We start from the raw sequence: 22940 nt of genomic DNA, 5'->3' as shown, positions 1-22940 counted from the left end.
TCCTTGCAACGACATCACAACGATAATATTCGAGACATTGTCCCAAACTATCCAAAGCTGTCTTCGAATGTTTCCAAACGGCGTTCTGCAGGGCGTATTGGGCGTTCGATTTCACGAGCAGCACCGATTGAGCCTAGCGGGTTGATCGCCCACGAGCTGGGTACCCCTGGGAGCCCAAGCGTGGGGGAGGCGGCCTGTGCGCCCCGACCTGCCCCATCGGGACTGTCTGGGGTATCTCATTGGAGGGCTTCTCCCTAAGAAAAGCACATCTGCTCGTTGTTGCCTCTCGGCTCTGCAGATCAAGGTACCTACCTACCCGACGCGGCAGTGAGCCAGTGGTGCGCATCTGTCTCGAGGGGCTCTTGAGGCTCTGGGTCCGTGGCAGCCTCAAGGGTCCGTGGCCGTGGTGAGCCCGAGCCCAAATTGACCGCAGCAGACCCGTCTGCCTTGACTTGGGGGCCCTTTTGCTTCCGTGCATGAGTACCTACGAAATGATCGGTCGCTGAATCGAACTATGCCTTAAGACATGTGTTTTAAAGTGGTGCCTGGAATAGAACCAAGCCTCCCTCCACAGAGCTCCATGGCTGAAGCCGGCTGTGCTAGATCAGGCACTGCGAGAAGCGTGGGGAGAGTTCTGACATCCGGCCCCAAGGTCACACAGAATCCTTCCTTGCAGCCATCTCACACCATCCAGTCATGATGGCCAGTTTGAAAGTGGCTGTTGATAAAGATAGACCTCCGAACACTTGCACATTCGGAGACTTCTTACCAGTGGTGAGATCTGAACAGGTGCAGCTACTTTTGTATCAGCCTTAGTCTGACACCAGCGCGGAGAAAACTTTTGCTCCGTCCACAAAATTCCAGTTCACGTCTGGCACCAGAGCTGACAGAGTCCCCAAGGTTTTGCAGATGAGCCCTGTTATATGCGAGGGTCCATGAATGGCGGTCACATCATCCCTGTCACCGACCACGGTCTTGTCCTAGACTCAATGCTCCAAATCGTCCATGTTGGCCATCTTATTTAGAGCAGAAAACAACTATTGGGCACGAAACAGGCATATCAAGTCATTTATTCTCGCTTGAATATGTATACACTTCTCACAAAAGCAAAACGAAACTTCCTTTGCCCAGTGTACTACTTGTGACTGACTACTAATGTCGATCGTCACTATGTCACATCTCGACCAGAGGTTCCGATAGCCGCACAGTCACGGCAAGCAATGGTCCATTGATAACTAGAACGCGCATTCGCAAAATAGAAAGATGCGCATGCAGTCCTACTTCAATCTGGGTTTTGCCCGTTGCCGCAGTGCCAAGTCAGCCTCGAGCTTGCGTATACGGTTGACGACTTGTGGGCAGTCTGCATTCTATCTCGTGGTCTTCGGGCGTCACAGCTGCGGCCAGTCGTGCGCATGCGAATCCCTGGTGGCCATGCAGACAAAGCGTTGTGACACGACGTCGCGTGGGCGGAGCGTCAGACAGATTCGAGTGCAGTTTCCGTCTGACTGCGGTATCGAAGATGGCCTGTAGATATCACAGCACCGCGACACTCGGACCTGCGCCGCTGCGAGGAAGACTTGGGAGCGTGGCTCATCTTGGAGGACGACTATGGACGCGTAAGAGCGGATCCGAGGACAGCAGATAGGAATCACACACCTATCTCATCTACAGGGCTCCTACTGGTTGAATATTTGAATTGACTACACATGTCTAAGCCACGGATTCGTGAAACCACAACGCATGGTCACAGGCTTCTCCAGAAATGAATGGATTCAAAAGAAAGATAGAGAGAGAGGGAAAAAAAGGAGAAGAAAAAAAAACAGCAAGGGAGAATAGTACTGACTCACAGCGTGATTCAAATATCAATGCCCGAAGACCCATTCAAGGCATGCTGTGAAACTCACGATTGTCTCGGGGGTGGTAGGCGGACGAGGATGTGCGTGTCGTGGGAGCCGAATCTAGAGCCACCACTTTCTATACCACTCAGGCCATGCAGATCTCTTTGCACGTGAACAGGGTCACGGCCTCTTTGATACATATCAGACTGCATTTGACAGGGTCTTCGAGTCACGCGATCAAGACTTGCGCGGCCCTTTTGAATCTGGGGATGTGTTGGGCGGATTTGCTTCTGGCTGTGCCATCCGACAGAGTGGTCACATCTGTGTGAATAGCACCTTCATGATTCTCTCTCAACTCGGCTCTTGCTCCGCTCCCGGCTGCTCTCCCAGTCCTACTGTCATCATAACCTTCGACCGAGCAAGATTGTAACAGTAAAGGGTGGCAAATGATTCGTTGAATTCACCAAAGTTTACTGCTGGGCAATTCCTGTCCAGGACAGACTTGCGGCGGTACAGTTTTGATAAACCTGTGAGGATGAAGGTATAGACACTCCGATTCATTATGTTTAGACCAACAAGTACCATCAATACCAGCCCTCTGGGGTTAGAACTGGACTCAGTGAGATGTGTTAGCTGCAGGTCGGTGTACATCAAGCTGAAGTACGCAGATAAATCATCTCTGAGTCACTGCACTCCCACTGTTTCCTGATATTGACGAGGCTCGCAGCAAAGGACATACCATGAGGCCCAATCGTCGCCTCAACGGGCGACCGGAACCTTCGCCGTGACTCATTAACCGCTGGGCAAGTCTCCTCAGACCTTGGCAGTAGAACACGAGATGTAGAGCGAACGTCAATCTGACGACAGGACGTGCATTTGAATACTTTTGTGCTCTGTTCCCACCACCCGTCTCCGGAGACTGCCTCTACAGCCAATTGTCTCGATCGTTGCTCTGGTTGAGTCCTACGATGAATGTGTCCTTGGCTTTGTATCGAGCGTGCCGTCCGTCACGGTTGTAAAGGGGGGGCTTGTTGGGGGGGGGGGGGGAAGGTGCCGTAGTAAAAGTGCCTGGAGAGAATCTTCACTTTTCTGACGTATCCGAGGCACTGCGCCTTTCCTTGTAATTTTGACGTTGATTTCTAGCAAAGACAACGGACTTAGATCTAGGCAGTACTCAGATGAATTACTTCACTTTTGCGGCTTGAGGTCTACGCCGGGGCTGTTGCGAACATCTCGCATTTCCACGAGCACTGTCCTGGTGGAATTGTTGAACTTCACATTGAAGACAGGAAGCGCTGATGCACGATGCGATACCGGAGTCGAGGGGTGACCTTGGTGGAGTGCCACTTTCGATGAACAACACAGATGAAGGAGACGTGGGCTGAGCCTGAGTCTATGAAATCAACAGATCAAACCAACAGAGGACGCGGAACCTCTGGGGGCATAGATCGAATCGAATTTAGCGACAATATGAGCGTTGAAACTCAACGTGTCAAGAGCCCAACATGAATTCCTAGAATGGACCACACTGTATCGTGATGGAATCACAGTATTTGATCCCTCACCTATCTCGTATAACATTCAACAATTAGCTTCATAGACACGTTGAGCGCTTGCCAGCTTTCATGGGATCGTGAATCCCCGGCTTCACGTTGGTCGGGCGGTTCATGAGACGAGCCCTCAGCCGTTGCAATCCACTTGTCAGGCACCCGACGATGCAAGTCGACGATGTGAACAAAGACTTCCTCCGAGCTGCGGTGGCGAAATGAGTGCCATGTCTCATCAGATGGAACGGGGCTGACTGTTGTTGGTAGGCTGACCGAAAGCGTAATCCCCGGTGGAAAACCGATAAGGTTGGAGGAGGATCATGCGGTTGTCTCTGTTGGAGTTGTGTTGATTAAACTGGGGATGGAAAGATGACTCTTTGGCAAGCGCGCCATTCTTGTCTGATGTTGAGGTTCTCGTTCGAAAATCGGTACTGTCACGTATTCACAAAAGCACGATTTCTTTTGAGCAAACAGCAGGTCTCGGCTTTGCAACGGAGCCGGTCAGTTCAGTCCCAAAATGGATGAACTTCGGGATGTGTAGAGTAGCATCCCACTTGCGGCATGCGGTCATCAGGGTAATCCCTGCCGCTGAGATCTGACCCAAGACCCACAAGTTCCGCCCGTCCGCTCCAATTGAAACTCGCTACAATGTTGCACACAGTGGGGTTCTCGTGGACGGCAGAAGGGTAGTCCAGTTCTGGCATCGCTTGACTGACGTCTGGGCCCGCGAGCAGAGGCACTCTTCCCTTCCTCCATTTCTCCGTGTCATGTACTCGTCGTGTTCCCCGAGTTTGATGGGATAGTTCTGTCTTCCTCTGCCATTCACTTTTATTGACCTGGCCGAAACATCCCCTTTCCTTCCACGCCCTTGCATTGTTATTGAGCACCAAGTTTGCTGTGGCTGAGTCAAGCCTTTGCTTTGCCTTGCTTTGCATGTGATCGCGGTCAGGCTGTCTCACATTTTCCCTCCTTGCTGCAACATACTGTCAAGACATATCAAGAGGACGACGGCGACAACAACACATAGCCGACGGTGCTACTATACCCCAAATACGCCCAAAATGAGTCCTACGATCACGAGACCCGACCTCAGAGACATTCTGACGCCGCTCCTACCTTCGTTACCTGCTGCAGCGCTCTCGACTCAACCCGCGCCAGCAATATTGCCACTCCTGTCGCCTATCCTCCGACAGCGTGTTCAGCTCTTGTCCTCAGCCAGCACGGAACCATGGCTGCGTTTACTATCCTACGACAAGGGCAAGGATGCGCGTTTGGCAGAGGTGGCTAGAAGCGACAGGCTAGAGCCGCACCCCGTTTCGGGCGAAGTCGAGATCGACTGGGACTACGACGTCCAGACACAGTATAGACGGTTGGATGAGGAGACGCTGCAAGCACTTGTTGTTCTCGAGGAGTTTGAACTGTTCTTTCGGCTCGTGTACTGCGTCAACGACGAGGCAGGAGGTGGCGACGGGTGGCGGGTCGGCGAGATCAGCGTTCCAGACAAATCGAACCCGTTCGCGTCGTTCGAGGGGTACCCAAGCATCGAGGTGGCGGAAACCTCGTTCCGGCAGCAGGGCGAGAACCTCCACAAGCCGAACCCACAACCAGCCAGCTCTGCGGTAACGCACCTGGCTGCCGAGGAGAACCACGAAGAGGAGGACGATGACGATGATTACTGGGCCCGTTATGATGCCACGCCAGCGCGCACACCACAGGTCAACCGCTCGCCTGCACCGCAGTCAGCACAACAGCAGACAGTGGCATCTACTCACCAAGCCGTCACCGAGGAGGACGATGCATACTTTGCCCAGTACGACAACGTGCAGCCCGCGATGGACAACCACGACCCAGATGAGGCTCAAGCGGCACAAGAGATCACGGGTTCAGTACCTCCCCTGGGGTTGCAACACCCGGCAAGCTCGGGCCCGAGGGCAGGCGAGGACAGCGAAGAAGCCAACGAGACCAACGGTGGGTGGACGCTGGCGCCGTCGCCGGGCGGTAGGTCACAGGAGGAGGAGGAGAGGACGGCATCGCTCGCACACCCTAGGCCGGAGTCTAGTGCGAGCTCGAACGGGTCCAACACGGTGCTGAAGCTGGAGGAGCAAGCGGGGCGGCAGGAGTCGAGCGAGTTCGGCATCAAGCAGCACGTATCACGGAGCATCAGGAGCCTGTTCCTGCTGTCGCGGGCGGCGGGCATCGACCGGGACGAGTTCGAACGGATGGTGAAGACCGAGCTGGATGTCCTGGGGATGGTGGAGGAGGACATGTAGTGTAGGCGGGGCCTCGGATTACCTGGTACCTTGGTCACAACTGTGTGCATTGGGTTCTGTTTTATAATAGCATGGTCATCGCGTGGGCCGTTTTGTCCGCGGCCGCGTGGGGAGATCCGTGGTGGTGCCCACCTAAGCGGTGCATTTCGGAGTCCGGTCGGCGCATTTGTTAGTTAGTCTGTTATACTGGTAGCGTTTCTGTCGCACGATAGCCCACATTGGATGCATCACGACATAGTCTGCAATTCATGACATCAAGTATGCCAAAAAGAGGTGCCCTTTATCGTGTCCATGATAAGAGAAGAGAAGGAGTGTGTTTGCATGGGGCTGGTTCCATTTGATTGTCCTTATACTGCCCCAGAATCTGTTGGCGGCCCAACAAAACATCTACAGTGGCCGGGGTGTGCTGAACAGCAGCAAGCCTAAGCACCAAGAGCACCTAGCTCCCGGGCCTAGAGAGCCAGGATCTTTGTAGGCAGCCGATAGCATCACACCGCCGCCTCCCTCACGTGCATGTGATTGACCTGTCAATGTATGGAGTTTATCCTATGAAACTCATGTGTCGTTCAACTCTGTTTACTGCGAGTAATCGGATATTTTGAGGGTCTAGTTTTTGTCTGGTTGGATATCTAAACCGGGAGGGAAAGGATCCTTATGTTTGGGCTGTTCAAGACGGTTGCTGCACTATGCCCTGACCTCATCCTTTGAGACCCCTCGTCATTGCTGCAAAGAGCTCTGCTAGGTCACGACTTTCCTGTCTGTACAACCTCAAATCAATGCAAATCAACCACAACTTGGGCAACTTGGTCTCCTTCTTCCCTGACATTGATCCTGTTCAACACATTCAGGTCTGAGCTGCTGGTTTTGACATTCAGGCGATTATTGTTCTGTCTGAGCTGCCGAAAACTATTGAGCTGTCTGTTCAGCATCAGGTCACGTACCCGTTAACTTCAAGATGGCACCCAAAGCTGTAGATATCCCCACTTTCGCGGGCACTCAGATCGCCCTGCTCGACGCCGAGCAAAAATCAGAGATCGCAGAGACGAGCCAGCTCATCTCGGCGCACTCGCCGTCGGCCCTGCAGCGCGCCGGCGTCGCCATCACCAACCTCACCGTGTCATCCCAGCGCACTGGGCTCGGCGGCAAGACGGTCATAGAGCTGACCGCGGATTCCGCAGTGTCAGCCTCGGACGGGGAGCTGCCCGAGCACGGCATCCGTACTGGAGACATCGTCCTCGTCAGCGAGCAGCCGGCTGGGAGTGCCAAGAAGCGGGAGGTGAAGGACCTCGAGCGCAAAGGTGTCAAGGGCGTGGTCACGAGGGTGAGAAAAGGTGACGTCGGCGTGGCGCTGGATGAGGACAAGGAGGATGTCGGGGCAGCGCTTGGTGGGAGGGTGTGGATCGTGAAGCTGGCGGACGAGGTGACGTTCAAGCGGTACTATTTTCACAAGAATCGTCGATGCTCTCAGTACTGACGATGACAGGATGAACCAAACAATGGGCAGACTGCAGGCCATGTCCGAATCTGAGCACTCAATCTTCATGAGAGTCCTGTTTGGCCAGTCGAGCCCTACGCCAATACCCGAAGATCTAAGCTCTGACCCCGATGTTGGAAAGCTGGATTGGTTCGACCCGAGTCTCAATGATTCGCAAAAAGACGCTATACGTTTCGCTCTGGCGTCGAGGGAGATCGCATTGATACATGGCCCACCTGGGACTGGCAAGACGCATACTTTGATTGAGTTGATCCTGCAGATGATCAAGAGAGGTCTACGGATCTTAGTCTGCGGGCCGTCTAACATCTCAGTTGACAATATTGTCGAGAGATTATCACCACATAAAATCCCAATTGTTCGTTTGGGCCATCCCGCACGCCTCCTCCCCTCTGTCTTGAATCATTCACTCGACATTCTCACGCGCACTTCTGAAGCTGGTCAAATCGTCAAAGATGTTCGCGATGAGATGGACGCCAAACAGGCATCAATCAAGAAGACCAGGAATGGCAGAGAACGCAAAGCAATATATATGGACCTCAAGGAGCTGAGGAAGGAGTACCGCGAACGGGAAAGGGGCTGCATCAGTAATCTGGTCAAGGGCAGCAAAGTGGTCCTGGCAACTCTACATGGCGCTGGAGGCTATCAGCTACGGAACGAGCAGTTCGACGTCGTGATCATCGACGAAGCATCCCAAGCTCTCGAAGCCCAGTGCTGGGTACCATTGCTCTCAGCGAAAAAGGCTGTCTGCGCTGGAGATCATCTCCAACTACCACCTACTATCAAGTCGCTCAACAGCAAAACCAAGACAAGCGCAAAGAATGGCGACAAGGTGCCAAAAGGGGCAACGCTAGAGACTACCCTTTTTGACCGTCTTTTGGCACTTCATGGCCCGTCAATCAAGAGAATGCTCACCACTCAGTATCGAATGCACGAGAAGATCATGCGCTTCCCTTCGGACGAATTGTATGATTCCAAGCTGATCGCTGCCGATGCAGTCAAGGACCGCCTTCTTAAGGACCTGCCCTACGACGTGCAGACCTGTGATGACACGACGGAGCCCTTGATATTCATCGACACACAAGGAGGGGATTTCCCCGAGAAAGAAGACGAGGAAGAGACTCCCAAGAAAGCAAAGGCATCGCTTCGAGGCGACAGCAAGAGCAACGAGATGGAGGCTCTGCTTGTCAAGCAGCATGTTCGCACTCTCGTTGACGCTGGTGTCAAGACTGAGGACATCGCTGTCGTGACGCCTTATAATGCCCAGGTATGTATAAAGTCCCACATTTGGACTGTGCCATACATTGCGGGTCTTCAGCCTCACGATCCATCCCATCTTGACAGCAATATCGCATTGTGATATAGTTCATGCAGGACGATCGCTGACAGGGTATGCTCTTATAAGCTAGCACAGCTAGCCCCTCTGAAAGAAGAATTTCCTGGTATCGAGCTTGGAAGCGTCGATGGCTTCCAAGGCCGTGAAAAAGAGGCAATCATTGTCAGCCTCGTCCGAAGCAATTCAGACGGTGAAGTCGGCTTCCTCGGTGAAAAGCGCCGCCTCAACGGTATGTTTCACCCTCCCCAAAGACTCGGTATCCGCTAGTGAGACCTGGACAAAGAGTCTAACCCGCGGCAGTCGCCATGACACGGCCCAAACGCTCTCTTACTATAATTGGTGACTCGGAAACGGTGCAGAAGTAAGTCGAGACGCTCTCGAATGAGTCCCTTTGTCCGGAAGCACTTGCGATGCAGATGTCAAACAGCACTGCACGGACAGACGGCACACATGAGACAACACCAAACTCCACGGATGACGAAGAGCTAACCTTGGCCTGTTCTCGGCAAACAGAGGCAGCAAGTTCCTGAAGCAATGGATGACATTCCTCGAGGATAACGCAGACCTGCGGTACCCTGACCTCGCATCCTTGACGGCGGACGCTTGAAGTGAGCCGTCGACGGTCGTTCGTAAAGCCATCCACTCGGTCGACCCCAATCTAGAAGCCCCACCGAAGCTGAAGGTGCTCAGACATTCAACATTGGACGGACCGCAGGAAAGGTCTGGCCGGAGACTCAGGTAGGCATCCTACAGCGGGCACCGCCGAACCACCTTTTACTGCAAGATGAGGCCCCTCGTAGATCTAGTCAGATTTAGACGGTCGAGGTATCTCGGCTCTGCGAGAACGATGCGAGATTGCGCCATCTTGCTCGGTTAGTTTGCCCTTGACTGAGGGATATATTTCGTGGGACAAATGGTCTCGAACTGTCGGTCAAATGGCAAGTACGATCGGCTCGACAACGCCCGACGCAAAGATCCATATCGTATGGGTGGCTGGGAGTCCATATTTCGCACATTTTGACCATACGAACAGCGAGTATCCCCCCCATCTCAGAGCCACGTGCAGAACGGCGCTGTAGAAATCGGATGAGATCATCGAGCTCACCCCTGCGGTTTCAGACTCTTACCGAGGTCTAGGGGTCAGAGCGCCAGCAGGGATGAGCTGTCCAGCAGGGGCTGTCGAGCAGCCGCGGGTCTGGCGTACCTTTTTCCAGAACTCCGCGAATACGACCACACTATGCGGGACATCACTGATAGCGACATTGAATATGATCTTAGGGAAATTAACACGTCAATTAGTGTCGACGAAGCTCTCTCCAATGGCGTCTCCAGGGTCCGGGACGAATCAGAGTACCAAATCGTCTCGCTGCTTTGGCGGGGCTCATGCTCGAGGCGAGAGTACCCGCCATATGCTGGTCTCCTCTTCCCCTCTGTGGCCCATGGCCCAGCTTTGTGGCAGGATGAGGGGGTATGCAGCCCCTCCGACCGAAACGCATGGGCAAGCAAGCACATGCAAGTGACAGATGCAAGCGGTCCTGACAGCAAAAATATAAAAATAAAAACATTAAAAAAAATAAGGGGGTTAGCATATATGTACTGCGCATTATCATCGAACGCTGCGTAGCTTCGTATTCCTCCTCGTCCGCACTGCAGCTGCAGTTTCATCTGATGGAGACCTGGCTTCTGGCTGGCTAGCGCGTCTGTCGTGCCCAAGATCACCCCGGGGTGCAATCGAGAGGGCCGCGAGTGCGTCGTGGACATGGAGACCCTAGCATTTCGCTTGCCTGCTCAGTCGCTGCTAATAGTGTCAATGCTCGGGACGCTCGAGTTTAAATCTGAACATCAGACGACAGCCGGAACTTTTTTTCTGACCGCGATCTGCGTGTTGTCTTGCTTAACATGGCCTATCTGTCCGGAGGACTGTATGGAAACAGTGGATGCCCAACTTGGCCTTTTATTTTTCATGACTGCGGTACTGAGGTCAACCAAAAATCTCAGATCTCTAACCTTCCAGTAGCTCCAAAGCTAAAAGTCGCGCGGCATGAAGACTGACCATGCCGCATGACGGTTCGAAGATCCTCGAATCAAAGCGGGCTGATATGCGGGATGTGCCCTTCCCTTGGGTAACATGGCTTCAGGCAATCCGCTTGTCGGACCAAAGAAACAAGACATCACGCCAACCCGGGGCACGCAATGATGTGCGCGAACACAGACGCATGCGCACCCTCCGTTATCTTCACCAACGACGGCCGGCCGGCTGAATTTTTTTCTTCATGGATATTTATCTGGCGCGCATTGCGCTTACGCATCGACGGCGCGCGCGCCGCGCAAGCGGGAGCTTGTCTTGGTGGACTCAACCAAAGAATGCGGTTGGGAAGGGGGTTCGAAACTGGCGTCGTCCAGTTTTTCCTAGAGTTGAGCGCCGGAGCCGACTTCAGGCTATAAGATGCATAATATTATAGTAGACTACGCAATAGACGTGTGCCTCCACCCGCCGCTAGACTACCCGAGGGACCTTCTAGATCGATGTCTGGGTCACAAGCTCTGGCTGGTCCAGACGAGTCGACAGCGGAAAGCTTCTTGCTTGCTGCTTGTCTCGTCACTTTCCCCAAATGCTGGGGGCGTGGGCCAGAAAAAGGAAGCGTATCGGGAGTCACAGCACCACCTGCATTGGTTGGATGCCCACCCCTCCTGTGACTACCACAACGCGTCTGCAGTGCGTCTAAATATGGCCAACTGGATGTCACGCAACGCACACTGGGGGCAGTCCCACGGACAGCCACACTGGACGCTCATTCGTGCTCTGCCCGCGAGAAAGCGACATGCAGCGACTTGCCGCCCCAAGGATCTTGTCGACTGCCACAGCCAACTGACCCGAGTCGGGGGTGGGGTCCTGAATCAGCTAGCATCGACGGCATGGGTAGCTGAATAGGAAACCAACACGACGCCAGCCATGGTTGCGCGGGGTTGGCTCTTCCACAAAGGTCCCCATGCGAAAGGATGAGCACGTTTGCTTGAGCCTCACGCCACAGGTGCAACAGTAGCTGCACGTCGAAAGGGGCTCAGGCTACGGTGGCCAGCCGATGCTGTCTCGCCGGTGGCCGCCGTTGGAAATGCCCGGATCCAGTTGCGAGACCTTTTGCTCGGCCAGGCAGCCAGGCAGCCAGGCGGACACACACCGTCCGTGCTCATCAAGCATGGGAGGACAGCAGGCCGGATGTGGTCCAGGCCGACACGTCTCTCCGTATTGCGGCGTCGACGAGTCGCGGGACCTCACTGATGGGGTTGATCACTGCATCAGGGGTGTGATGAAGGAACTGTCAAATAGATGTTGGAGGATGATCAAGGGCGGCCAGCCCCGCGGTCTTGGACTCCAACGGGGGTTCCTTTTCCCGATCTGGTCTGTTTCCATCGGAACTATCAAGGTCTATTAAGGATATGACGGTCTATATCGAAGGGTCGCGTTGATCATGGCCTGCGTGGAAAACACCCAAAGTCGGATTCCCACCCACGCAGCTCCCAATACTTGCAGCTTTGATCGTCGGTGAGATGATCCGAACAGGCCGTGGCTTGCGGCTGCGGAACTGTGGCCGGTCCAATTCGTCGTCCAGCAAATTAGGATCACGGTCCTCAAGGCAACTCCTCCGAGCTTATCTCAAGATGCTCTGGTCCGTCACAAGACGCAAAGATACTGACAAGAGGCGTCGTGGGCCAATTGTCGCAGGTGACCAGAACAGTATCAAACGCCGGACGTGCAGCTGCTTGGGCCCTCTTCTCTCACGCCCCTTCTCCACCACCTCGATCCTAAAGTAGCATGCCTGTCCCCTCCCGCATGGGCTCCCTGTCCTCATCCCTGCTGCCCATGCAGCATGGCTGCTGGGTGCACCCCAGCATGCGTGTCTCTTCCACTTTTACGGGGGCCACTGGGTCTCCAACTCGTGTGCGTTGCTCGTTTCACTGACCGCATCCTTCCAAGGGGCGGGTTCATTACATATCATCTTGATGTGCCCATCGCGGGCCGCCTGTTGACCTTGATGTTCCCTTTCTCTGCCGTAGGGACCAACGCCTGACCAACGCAGGTCGAATCAGCACGGTACATGATGCAGATGCTGGGGTCTGCCATGCTGTCCATCGTTTGGTCATACTCTAGCCCATAATCTTCAAGGTCTCTCCATCTTCGGCCAATTTGAGAACGACGCCACTGACTCGATTGCTGCTGCTTGTGGCGGCGCCGGTTGGCCGTCACACCACCAACGGCGAGCTCGCATCCTGTTCGAACGCATTGCATTGGATCCGGGACCCTCTAGGCTGGCACGCATTGCTGACCATGTGGATCGATGCAAGACCGAGGCAGAGTAGAACAGTTGTCGAGCTCACGACCGCGAATCATCTTCACCGCATGAAACAGTCGACATAGGGTCCGACTACCATTAATCGTAATGCCTCATGGCTCTTCCGGACCGCCACCAATACCAACATCTAACATCACCAATATTGATATCGCCTCGCCGCCGCAACACTCCCCCCTGGCGGTTCAGAGGTTCAACTCACCCATCGAACACGACGCTACCATGAAGAAGACCAAAGTCTTCGGCCCGGCCTCCCCTACCACCGCCCGGCCAAGAACCGGCCACCAGAGTATCCGGGGCCTGAGAATATCAGGTCCAATTCCTATGACAAACCCCATAGAGGACGATGAATTCCCAATAAGGAACCCAGGGACCGGCATCGCAAGTGCAACACCGCTGGACAGTGACCCTATCCCGCCGCCGCCGCCACCACAGGCAATTCCGACCCTCGCCTCACCCGTGACACAGGCCTTCTCTCCTGTCGCACAGTCAGCGCCGATTCGTGCGGACATAGTTGATGTTCCACAGACTGTTCCGGAGCACCCCGGCTCGCCGTCGCCACACCCGTACTCCCAACAGCTCGGGTCTTCCGGGCCAAGCCCCGAGGGCGGCGCCTCTTCCGGCGCATCGGCCGCCAGGAGCTCTCCGGCACGGTATCAGCGAACCAATCCATCCACCACCACCCGTTTCTCGACCATAAGCGCCAACTCCGGAAAGACGGGCGACACGTCTCACGATGTCTCAAACAGTCCACCGCAGCGCAAGAAGTCTACGCTGCGCTCCGCGCTCAGCAAATTTCTGAGGCGGAAAAAGAAGGAGGGCAGCCTGAGCTCTGTCAGCGAGACCGATCGACAGTCTGCCCTCGGTGGGCCTTCACAGCATCGCAGTGTGAGCAATTTCTTTCATGCTCATATCCGTCACGGAGAGCTCTATTCGCCTGATTCATTGGCTAACAGTCTCCTCCACCAGGTTCCGCCAGCTGCAAGACTCGATTCTGCGCAGCAGAATGAGCCAGCTAAGCGTGTGGCGTCCATGCCTGTTAACGAGTTCGACCGGGCTCTCCGATCACACTCGATAGGTCCAGATGACATTACGGCCATAGAAAGCGCGCGTAATTCCTTGTCGTTCGATGCTCTAGGCTCATCGCCAAATCGTAGACGAGCCGCGACCGCGACCAACAGCAAGCTGTTCCTCATGATGGCTCCCGGCCCACGGAGTCGAGGAGAGGAATGGGCGGGCTTGTCGCCTCGGCCAGCAAGCACACATGCGCGCGGGAGTCGCTTTACTGAGGACGATCCTGAGGAGATCGGTCGGGCGCTTACCAGTGACACTGGCGGCGAGAGTGGGCACAAGCGACGCTCGCGGTCTTTGTCGCAGCTTTACGAGGTTGCACAGGAGCAGAAGGATGCTAGACGCCGCAGTCGCAGCGATGAAATCCGTTTCTGGAGGGAAAGCTATGATGTTCCAGGACCACTGTCACCACTCTCATCGAACCCGAACGAGAACGAGACAGATATTGGCAACGAAGACCAGTACGAGCATGGCCGGGCATCCATGAGCGTGGCGGAGTCGCAAATGGGTGACAAGGTGCCAAAGACACCACCGCAGCCCTTCAATTTCGGAACATTGTCTTCCATGAACGAGATGGCGGGGATGAAAATTACGCAAGCCGCAACTCTCGACGAGAGATTCGGTTGCCTTGAAAACCGCGTGTACAGGCTAGAGCGAGTAGTGAGCCAACTGTGCCACTCGGTCCCAGGGTTCAAGAGTCCTCTCATGGAAGTCAATAACGGAGCCGGGAGTCGCGGCGGACGACAACGGTCAGGCTCTGGGGCCGCGTCTGGATCTGGGCTACACCAAGTACCCGTCAACAATCCGACTTACGCTTACAGCAACGTCGTGCCACCCATGATACCCTCTATTTACCAGACCGGCAGCCGCGATGCTGGCTTGGCACCATCTTCCCGCCGATCGGTAGACACCACGGACGACAACACTTCCCATATGTCCTTTGGTGAAGGGCGGACTTACATCGACTCCCTGCACCCTCCTTCCTCTTCTGCGACACAGAACCAATCCGCCACTGGCGTCCCACCGCCTCAGGCCCCCGCGCTTCTAAGGCCAACATCAGAGTCCACTGTCCGTCCGGCCACCAGCATGCCATCACTGGGGCCCCGAGCGTCCCAATCCAGCAGCGAGGATTATCCGCAAAACAGCGCTGCTCTCGTTGCGCAGCTCGAGAACGAGCGGGCCGCCCGATACGCCCTCGAGGAACAGGTGCGCAAGCTATCGGAGCGTATGAACAACCTCTCATCCACGATGTTCGCGATGGTGCGAGACCCAGCAAAGTCAAAGTCGAGCGAGCGCCTGAGGCCACAGACAGCGACATCGGCCGTCGCATCCACCAACGCGGCGCATCTGGCGCCCATTTCGGTCAACACGACCAAGGCCGCCCCCACCGTCGACCCGTCCAGCAAGGCGCAGAGCATCTTCGGCAAGGACAGCCGTTTCAGCAGCGTTACCAACTCACCCGTGGTGGAGGTTGCCGACGACGAGTTCTCCGAGGCATTCCAGACGCCTAGGGAGGAGCCCGGCGCGACGCCGGGGCTGCAGCAGTACGAGCCCTTCGGCGGCGTCGACGAGTTCGGTGGCATCGCGCAGTATCCCGAGGAGGACGAGGACGAGGCTGACCTGAAGAGGAAGAAGGCTGCTAGGACGTTGAGCTTGAGCCAGTTGACCATGGGCAAGGGGCTGCCGACGAGGATTTAAGCGGTTTCTGTTTCACAGCGCGCCTTTGATTCCTTTCATCCGAGGCCAACCAGCCTTCTCAATATTTCGTCCACTCCGCCCATTCGAACCACCATACTTCTACTACTACCTACACTACCGAAGCACGAAACGACCACCCAGTGTAAACCTCACATCGACCCCTTCAAGTCGTACACAGAAAAAAAAACCACCAATGCTTTTGTCAGACGAAAGATACCCAGTCCTGCCATTTCATCTGCTGTATTTTTAGACAAGTCAATTTTTCGCCATAATGCCAGGGCATCTAGCAAAAATAGGGAGCGGGCAAGCAAAGCGGGCTGCGCCTTTTCTTCATTGGGGGTGGTGGCCTGTGTGTTTTTGTTTTAATCCTTCAAAACCGGGGTGTTTGCTTGGGGGCTGGAGAGGCGCGTTCTAGGCGTGTTCCAGGGGGGAAGAAGGGGGCGGGCAGATCTGATTCCATATTTATCTACTTATCTCGATCAAAGATGTAACCTCTATGTTCTTACCTAGACCGGATCAAGGCCTTGTCACATCTGGTACTCCTGTCTCCGTTCAGGATATGTCTTGTTTCTTCTATTCACTTTGTCGAATTTAGCTCAACCATTCAATTTCTGTGTTTCCTTTCTTCCCTTCTTTTTTTTTCTCTCTCTCTCCGTTCTTCAACGTACTCGGCTGATGGCCAGTAGGAGTTGGCTGGCATGCATGCAGCTTGTCATGGGGATGGATGCTGGTTGGCCATTCACGAGGCCACGTCCGGTTCGACTTCGACTTTCGAGAGCAGAGCGCAGCGCAGCATTGTCTATTTACGCAAGAAAGCCACTGATTGTTTGAGACATATCTATCCTTCTACCTAGAGATACCAATAAAACGTAATTGTTTAATTGACCATGGGCGCTGCGAATTCGAATTTCCTAGCTGGGAATCGACAATATTCTTGTCTGGATGGGATCTATGAGCCCCACCACGACAATTTGTAGACCTGGCGCAACGTGCACGGATTGCCGTGCCATGGTGGGCAATACTGTCCTCCTAGACCTCAATTGATCCATCCATTGCTTCTCGCAACCTCTTCTCATCTTCTAACGAGGTCCACAAGGTCCAGCTCTAGGCTTTCTTGAGCCATTCCACGCTCAAACATCGTCTTAATGCCTCTTGTCTTGTCTTTCAAAGGAGATCTTCCACAGATCAAATGAGCTTCCTCAGGTCCTCCTCTGGGCACCCTCAACCTTGTATTTGGTAGACTGCTGAGCGAAATGTTGATCCCCCGACTAATGGGTGGTGAAAACGAGGGGACATGAAGACAACTAATTGCAGGCGAAACGATTGCCGTCTCGTCGAATCAACTGTTGGGGAATGGTACTGTATATCTCCATGACACTACCTTCTTGAGTTTCATCCAGCCCGTTCTAGACAACATGAGCCCATTCAACGGACCCTGAAATTAGCTTTATACACCAGAGTTCAAAAATTAGGTTCTGGGTTAATCCAGATATTTGTTTACATCGGGTTCCAATGCCTGTGGGAAAATACTCCGTTGGCCAGTGGGAGCGCAAGCTGATGTCATTCCGCAGCCACTGCAGATAAGCTTATCATAGTGAGACAAAGCCACTCGGAGTAAATGTTGAGCTCCAGGTCCACCCCTTTCTGCCTTTGACGAGGAATGAGAACGGGAGCCTCGTTGATCATGGACATTGTCTTCGATATTCTTTGACGGCTTAGAGGACAGGTTGGCGAGAGATCCTTTGCAACAAGGGCACCATCTCCATTCCTTCTGATCGCATCCTGATTGTGCTCAGCCGTGAAGCTTGATCGACCACACGTTTGTTCTTTTGCACGAGCGGCTTCACCGACGGCGCACATTGCAGAATCTATGCATGTCTCCCAAAGTAGAACAGCTCAAGGATGAGGTACACCTCCAAAACCAGCAAAATCAATCAGGCCCGTCCACTGACGTCCATTTCCAGGGCTCTCGACTCCAGGTCGTCGCGGCCGGCGCCGTGGCCGGCCTGATATCGCGCTTCATCATCGCGCCTCTCGACGTCGTCAAGATCCGCCTGCAGCTTCAGTCGCACTCCCTCTCCGACCCTCTCTCGTACGAACACATTCGCGGGCGCGGACCAATCTATAAGGGCACCATCTCGACCTTCAGGACCATCCTCGCGACCGAGGGTCTCACGGGCCTGTGGAAGGGCAACGTCCCCGCCGAGCTCATGTACGTCAGCTACTCAGCCATCCAGTTCACGACCTACCGTTCGACAACACAGCTGCTGCGCCGGGTCGCAGGCGAGCATCGGATCCCCGGCTCAGCGGAGAGCTTCCTGGCGGGGGCGTCGGCGGGCGCGGTCGCGACGGCGGCCACGTACCCGCTGGACCTGCTGCGGACGCGGTTCGCGGCGCAGGGCAACGAGGACAGGGTGTACACGTCGCTGCGGCGGGCGGTGGCGCAGATATACCACGACGAGGGCCCGCGCGGCTTCTTCCGCGGGCTGGCGCCCGGCCTGGGCCAGATCGTGCCGTTCATGGGCATGTTCTTCGCGGCGTACGAGGCGCTGCGCCCGCCGCTCGCCGCCCTCGACCTGCCCTTCGGCGGCGGCGACGCCCTGGCCGGCACGCTCGCCAGCGTCGCCTCCAAGACGGGCGTCTTCCCGCTCGACACCGTCCGGAAGAGGATCCAGGTGCAGGGCCCGACGCGCGCGCGGTACGTGCATAAGAACATCCCCGACTACGTAGGGCTTGGGACTTTGGGGACTATGCGGTCGATCTTGCGGACGGAGGGCGTGAGGAGTCTGTACAGGGGGCTGACGGTCAGTCTGCTCAAGGCTGCGCCCGCGAGCGCGGTTACGGTATGGACTTATGAGAGGGTGTTGGGTACACTCATAAGCCTAGATGGGAAGATCAAGGAGAAGGACTTGTGAGGGTTTTGCATAGCTGGCGTACGGAAGAGGAAAACAAAAGTTAATGGTAGATATCATGGCACACGCCGTTGCGATGGCAACATCCCGTTCGTGTTGAGTTGGCTTGTGTCAACAATTCTTCACGAAACGATGTCAGGTACAGAGGCGATAGTCACAAATGGATTCTTAATTCGGACATCAAAAATATCAATGATGAGCCTCCATTTCATGATACGGGGCACACAAAGCCCTCACACCAGCACTGCGAATTCATCTATATCCCATATGATACAAGCCTAGTTGTCAATCCGACCAGGGCTTTAATCCCATCGCTCTAGTCCACCATGTTTTCATTCCGACGAGATGCTTTATTTTCCCTTCCTCACCCATTCCTCAACCGTCTCCCTCGCACCCTTGACCTGCTCCTGCAGCTTGTCCCGTCCGAGCTGCGTGTGCACCCGGGCAAAGCTCACACCCTGCCTCCAGCTGTCCTTGATCTGGAGGTGCGCCTGCGCCACGGGCGGGTAACGCTGCTCGTACTTCCAAGCCAGGTCGCCCGTGTTGCGCATGGTGTAGGGCAGCACGGTCCAGCCCATGCCTACGCCGAAGGCGGCCGGGACGGTGGCCCTCAACAGGATGTTGCTCCGCCGCGTCACGATACTGCCGGCCATGGCGGCCACCAGGACGTAGACGAGCCCCGGCATCAGCTTCTCGCCCGACTCGGGCGGGGGAGCCAGGGAGGCGATGGTGTCGGTGAAGGACTTCTCGAGGTGGAAGGCGCTGTCCATGGTGCGGTTCACGGCGTCCTCGGCATTGCAGGCGTGGCGGTAGATGAACAGGCGCACTTCGCGGATCTGGGCGGCGAGACGGTCGGTGGGCGTGGGCCCATGGTGCTGTTGTGGGTGGTTGACGACCTCGGTCAAGGTGGGCGATGCCGGGTTCTCGGGTGCCAGGGTTGTCGAGGACGACGGGGTGTCTGGTCTCGCGGCGGGCTTCGCGGGCGTGAGAGTGGCTGTTGTGGGCACGACATCGAAGTCGTCGTATATGGGCTTCCTGGGCTAAGAGCAGGCTTCGGTGTCAGTCCGACTTGTCCTGGCAAGACATGGCACGGCACAATATTGAACCTAGTGGGTGGCGTGGGCTGGTCGTACGTGAGAGCTGTGTGATTCTGGAGCTTCGGCATGGGCCAGCTTGGGGGAGAATGCGACAGCTCCAACGAGCATGGACGCTGCCAACGGCGCCGCGCGCTGCGAGAATAAGAGCGTGGTCAGCAGAGGCCTGGAAGTCAATTGGGGCGGTGGGTCAGTGTCCTCACCCGTTGCAGCAGGACTCTCGCGGCCATGATGAGCTCAATTGGGTCGGTTGAGGGCTTGAACGAGGGTCGAGGGGGCTCTGGAGCAGCGGCAGGTGTCGAAGTTCCAGGTTGAGTTTGAGGGAGAAGTAGACTCGTACTCAGGCGTGCATGGGTATGGCCCGGCTGCTTTGCTCTGCTTTGCTGGTGTCGTCAAATTCCCGCCCACTTCCAGCAGGCGGCTCTTTCCGACGGCCGGTTTTCTCGAAAATTTTAGCGCTTTTTCGTCATAGCACTATCTATGTCTACTCTATTACAGCAAACAGGCCTACGGAGTGCAGCGGCCGGAGACGGGCTAAAGTCGGCAATCGCGAAGCAGGATAAGCAAGCACCTGCAGCTCTCTGGTTTCTGAAAGATCGCCCCTCGGGCATTGTGCGACATGACTCCTTTCGTTCTCTCTCCACATACAAGTTGCAGTCCAGTGGTTCAGTCCTTACCTTGACTTGACTTGGTTCTCGCAGAGGCAACCGACCTCCTCTCCTCGTGTGTAGGCACAGCAGACCAGATAGACCGGACAGACCATGAGATGTGAAGGCCCAGCACCGTCGCCGAGACAATGATCAAGTTCGCCCAACGCCCGGCAACATCAGCCTCGGCGTCGTGGGTATGCTCAACATGTCTCCGGCGCAAGGCCCAACAAACCCTCCAGCACTTCCCCCGAGCAGCAGCCCCGCGATGGCAACACACGGCTACCCAGACTGAGACAGCACAGCCGCCTCCATACACCTTCTCTATCCCGCCCTCCGCCACCCACACGACCGCCCGCGCCAAACACGACGATGCAGACCTGCGCCGCATATTCGACTCTCCCTCGGCATGGCTGGCCTTCTCAGGCGCCTTCAAGGGAAAGCCCCGCGTTGGGCTCTTCCGCAATGCCTACCTCACCGAACCGCAGGGCTTCCTCGCCTTTGCCCAGGTCTCTCTGACACGTGCCCAACGCATCGTCGAAAAAGTCCTCTCCGCAAGCTCCGTGGTGGAGTATAGGGCCGTCGTTCGCGACCTTGACCGGCTGTCCGACCTGTTGTGTCGCGTCATAGACCTCTCAGATTTCGTGCGCGTCACACATCCCGACAGGCAGATGCAGGCCGCGGCTTCGGAGGCATGGACTATCGTATATCAGTATATGAACCAGTTGAATACGACCACCGGCCTGAATGAGCAGCTTGGGAAGGCGTTGGACAACCCAGATGTGTCGTCTGCCTGGTCGGAAGAGGAAAGGGCTGTGGCGGAGATCCTGAAGCTGGATTTCACAAAATCGGCCGTCAACCTACCCCGGGAGGCGAGGGAGAGGTTCGTTGACCTATCGTCAGAGATAGGCGATGTCGGTCAGACGTTCGTGGAGCAGATGGCCCCAGAGCAGCCCGTCCTTACGTTTCCGAGCAGCAAACTCCAGGGTCTGGAGCCCACGATAGCGCGCAGAATGACCCGGAGGGGGCGCGTCTACCTACCTGCCCTGAGTGGCGAGGCGTCTCTTGCGCTGCGCACCGTTCATGACGAGGATACAAGGAAGGCAATCTACTATGCTTCGCGAACCGCGTCGAGGAGCACTGTACAACAATTGGAGCACTTGCTCAGCTTGCGGGCCGAGATAGCCGACCTGTCTGGCTTCGAGAGTTACGGCCACATGGCACTGCGTGACAGAATGATGGCCAAGTCACCCGAATCCGTCCAGCAGTTCCTGAGAGCCCTTAACAAGAACAATGCGCCGATTGTCAGGCGCGAGATGGAGGACCTCATGGCCTTTAAGCACGGCAAGACGGGTTTGTCTTCTTCCGACCTGCAGCCTTGGGATAAAGACTACTACATGAACCAGATCAGGGATCTGGAGAGGTCGAAACTCAAGCGCGAAGACTTTTTGTCTGCATACTTCTCGCTTGGAACCATCATGCAGGGTCTGTCAAGGCTCTTCACTCGCCTCTATGGAATCCGATTTGTGGCCAAGGAGACGATGCCGGGCGAGACGTGGCACCCTGACGTGCGGCGGCTCGACGTGATATCCGACACTGACGGACACGTCGCAGTCCTATATTGCGACCTGTTCTACCGGGCAGACAAGTCGCCTAACCCGGCGCACTTCACAGTGCGATGCTCACGCGAGATCGCAGGTTCCGAGCTTGAGGAAGCAGAGGCTGCTGCTCAGCAAGCCGTAGCGGGCATTCCTGACTTCGCCTCGCCAGAGGAGGCTGCCAACGATGGTATGGCCATGTCTCGAAGCAGTAATGGCGTATTGAAACAACTACCCACCATCGCACTCGTCTGCGACTTCCCTCAGAGCCAGGCTGGCGGTGACAAGCCCGCCTTCTTGACTTACGGTCAGGTGGAGACGCTATTCCATGAGATGGGCCACGCGATCCACAGCATCCTGGCGCGGACCTCGCTGCAAAATGTCTCCGGCACACGCTGTGCGACCGACTTGGCTGAGCTGCCCTCGACTCTAATGGAACACTTTTGCGCAGACCCAGAAGTGCTGGGCCTCTTTGCTCGGCATTACGAGACGGATGAGCCGCTCAACTACCAGATGGTCGTTGACAGGATACGACAGGCCCGGCGGTTCGAGGGCACAGATAACGAGAACCAGATCCTCCTTGCGATGCTAGACCAGGAGTATCATGCCCCGCGTGCGGCAGGCGGATCCCTTGACTCAACAGAAGTCTACCGCAATCTGCAGCTCGAGTACGGTAATACTCCCGTCGACCCGCCAGGTTGTAGGTGGCAGGGCTTCTTTGGCCACTTGTTCGGGTACGGTAGTACGTACTACAGCTACTTGTTTGACCGCGTGCTGGCCGAGCGGGTGTGGAAAGAGGTGTTCTCGTCGGGACGGGATGGTGCCGCCATCAGCAGGGAGAACGGCGAGCAGTTGAAAGAAGGTCTACTCAAGTGGGGTGGGAGCCGAGACCCTTGGAAGTGTCTGGCGGATGCGCTGAAGGATGACCGCGTGGCGGATGGTGACGAGAAGGCCATGGCCCTGGTGGGAAGCTGGGGCACAGGAGCCACAGTCAAGGAGTGATGAATGCTGTCTGTTTGATGACAAGAGCATGCGTAGACGATACAACGCCTCTGGATATGAGGTGCATATAAAAACCAGGCGTGGCT

General features: G+C 55.7%; 6 protein-coding genes across 6 annotated transcripts; 5 read left to right on the top strand and 1 right to left on the bottom strand.

Annotated features, from left to right (window-relative positions):
- Window positions 1-4446: 4446 nt before the first annotated feature.
- On the top strand, window positions 4447-5655 carry J7T55_008233 (uncharacterized protein; the record flags this gene model as incomplete). The annotated part of the gene is made up of 1 exon (XM_053138530.1): window positions 4447-5655. The coding sequence occupies one exon, from the start codon at window positions 4447-4449 to the stop codon at window positions 5653-5655; it is 1209 nt and encodes a 402-aa protein (XP_052997512.1).
- A 955-nt stretch (window positions 5656-6610) lies between these two features.
- Window positions 6611-9090, top strand: J7T55_008232 (dna helicase; the record flags this gene model as incomplete). The annotated part of the gene is made up of 5 exons (XM_053138529.1): window positions 6611-7089; window positions 7139-8414; window positions 8553-8712; window positions 8784-8844; window positions 8997-9090. The coding sequence occupies 5 exons, from the start codon at window positions 6611-6613 to the stop codon at window positions 9088-9090; spliced, it is 2070 nt and encodes a 689-aa protein (XP_052997511.1).
- Window positions 9091-12922: 3832 nt separating this feature from the next.
- Window positions 12923-15601, top strand: J7T55_008231 (uncharacterized protein; the record flags this gene model as incomplete). The annotated part of the gene is made up of 2 exons (XM_053138528.1): window positions 12923-13720; window positions 13802-15601. 2 exons carry the CDS (start codon window positions 12923-12925, stop codon window positions 15599-15601), a joined length of 2598 nt encoding a protein of 865 aa, XP_052997510.1.
- Window positions 15602-17475: 1874 nt separating this feature from the next.
- On the top strand, window positions 17476-18516 carry J7T55_008230 (mitochondrial deoxynucleotide carrier; the record flags this gene model as incomplete). Its single annotated transcript, XM_053138527.1, has 1 exon — window positions 17476-18516. The coding sequence occupies one exon, from the start codon at window positions 17476-17478 to the stop codon at window positions 18514-18516; it is 1041 nt and encodes a 346-aa protein (XP_052997509.1).
- Window positions 18517-18863: 347 nt separating this feature from the next.
- J7T55_008229 (uncharacterized protein) lies at window positions 18864-19837 on the bottom strand (the record flags this gene model as incomplete). The annotated part of the gene is made up of 3 exons (XM_053138526.1): window positions 18864-19553; window positions 19647-19742; window positions 19811-19837. The coding sequence occupies 3 exons, from the start codon at window positions 19835-19837 to the stop codon at window positions 18864-18866; spliced, it is 813 nt and encodes a 270-aa protein (XP_052997508.1).
- Window positions 19838-20403: 566 nt separating this feature from the next.
- J7T55_008228 (mitochondrial intermediate peptidase) lies at window positions 20404-22854 on the top strand (the record flags this gene model as incomplete). The annotated part of the gene is made up of 1 exon (XM_053138525.1): window positions 20404-22854. The coding sequence occupies one exon, from the start codon at window positions 20404-20406 to the stop codon at window positions 22852-22854; it is 2451 nt and encodes an 816-aa protein (XP_052997507.1).
- Between the last annotated feature and the right edge of the window lie 86 nt (window positions 22855-22940).

This window comes from Diaporthe amygdali, assembly GCF_026229845.1.
Source record: "Diaporthe amygdali strain CAA958 chromosome Unknown NODE_4_length_2575358_cov_65_588622, whole genome shotgun sequence".
NCBI classification, from domain to species: Eukaryota; Fungi; Ascomycota; class Sordariomycetes; order Diaporthales; family Diaporthaceae; genus Diaporthe; species Diaporthe amygdali.
The sequence above is the reverse complement of the archived record's forward strand: the minus strand, read 5'-3'. Positions and strand labels throughout refer to the sequence as shown.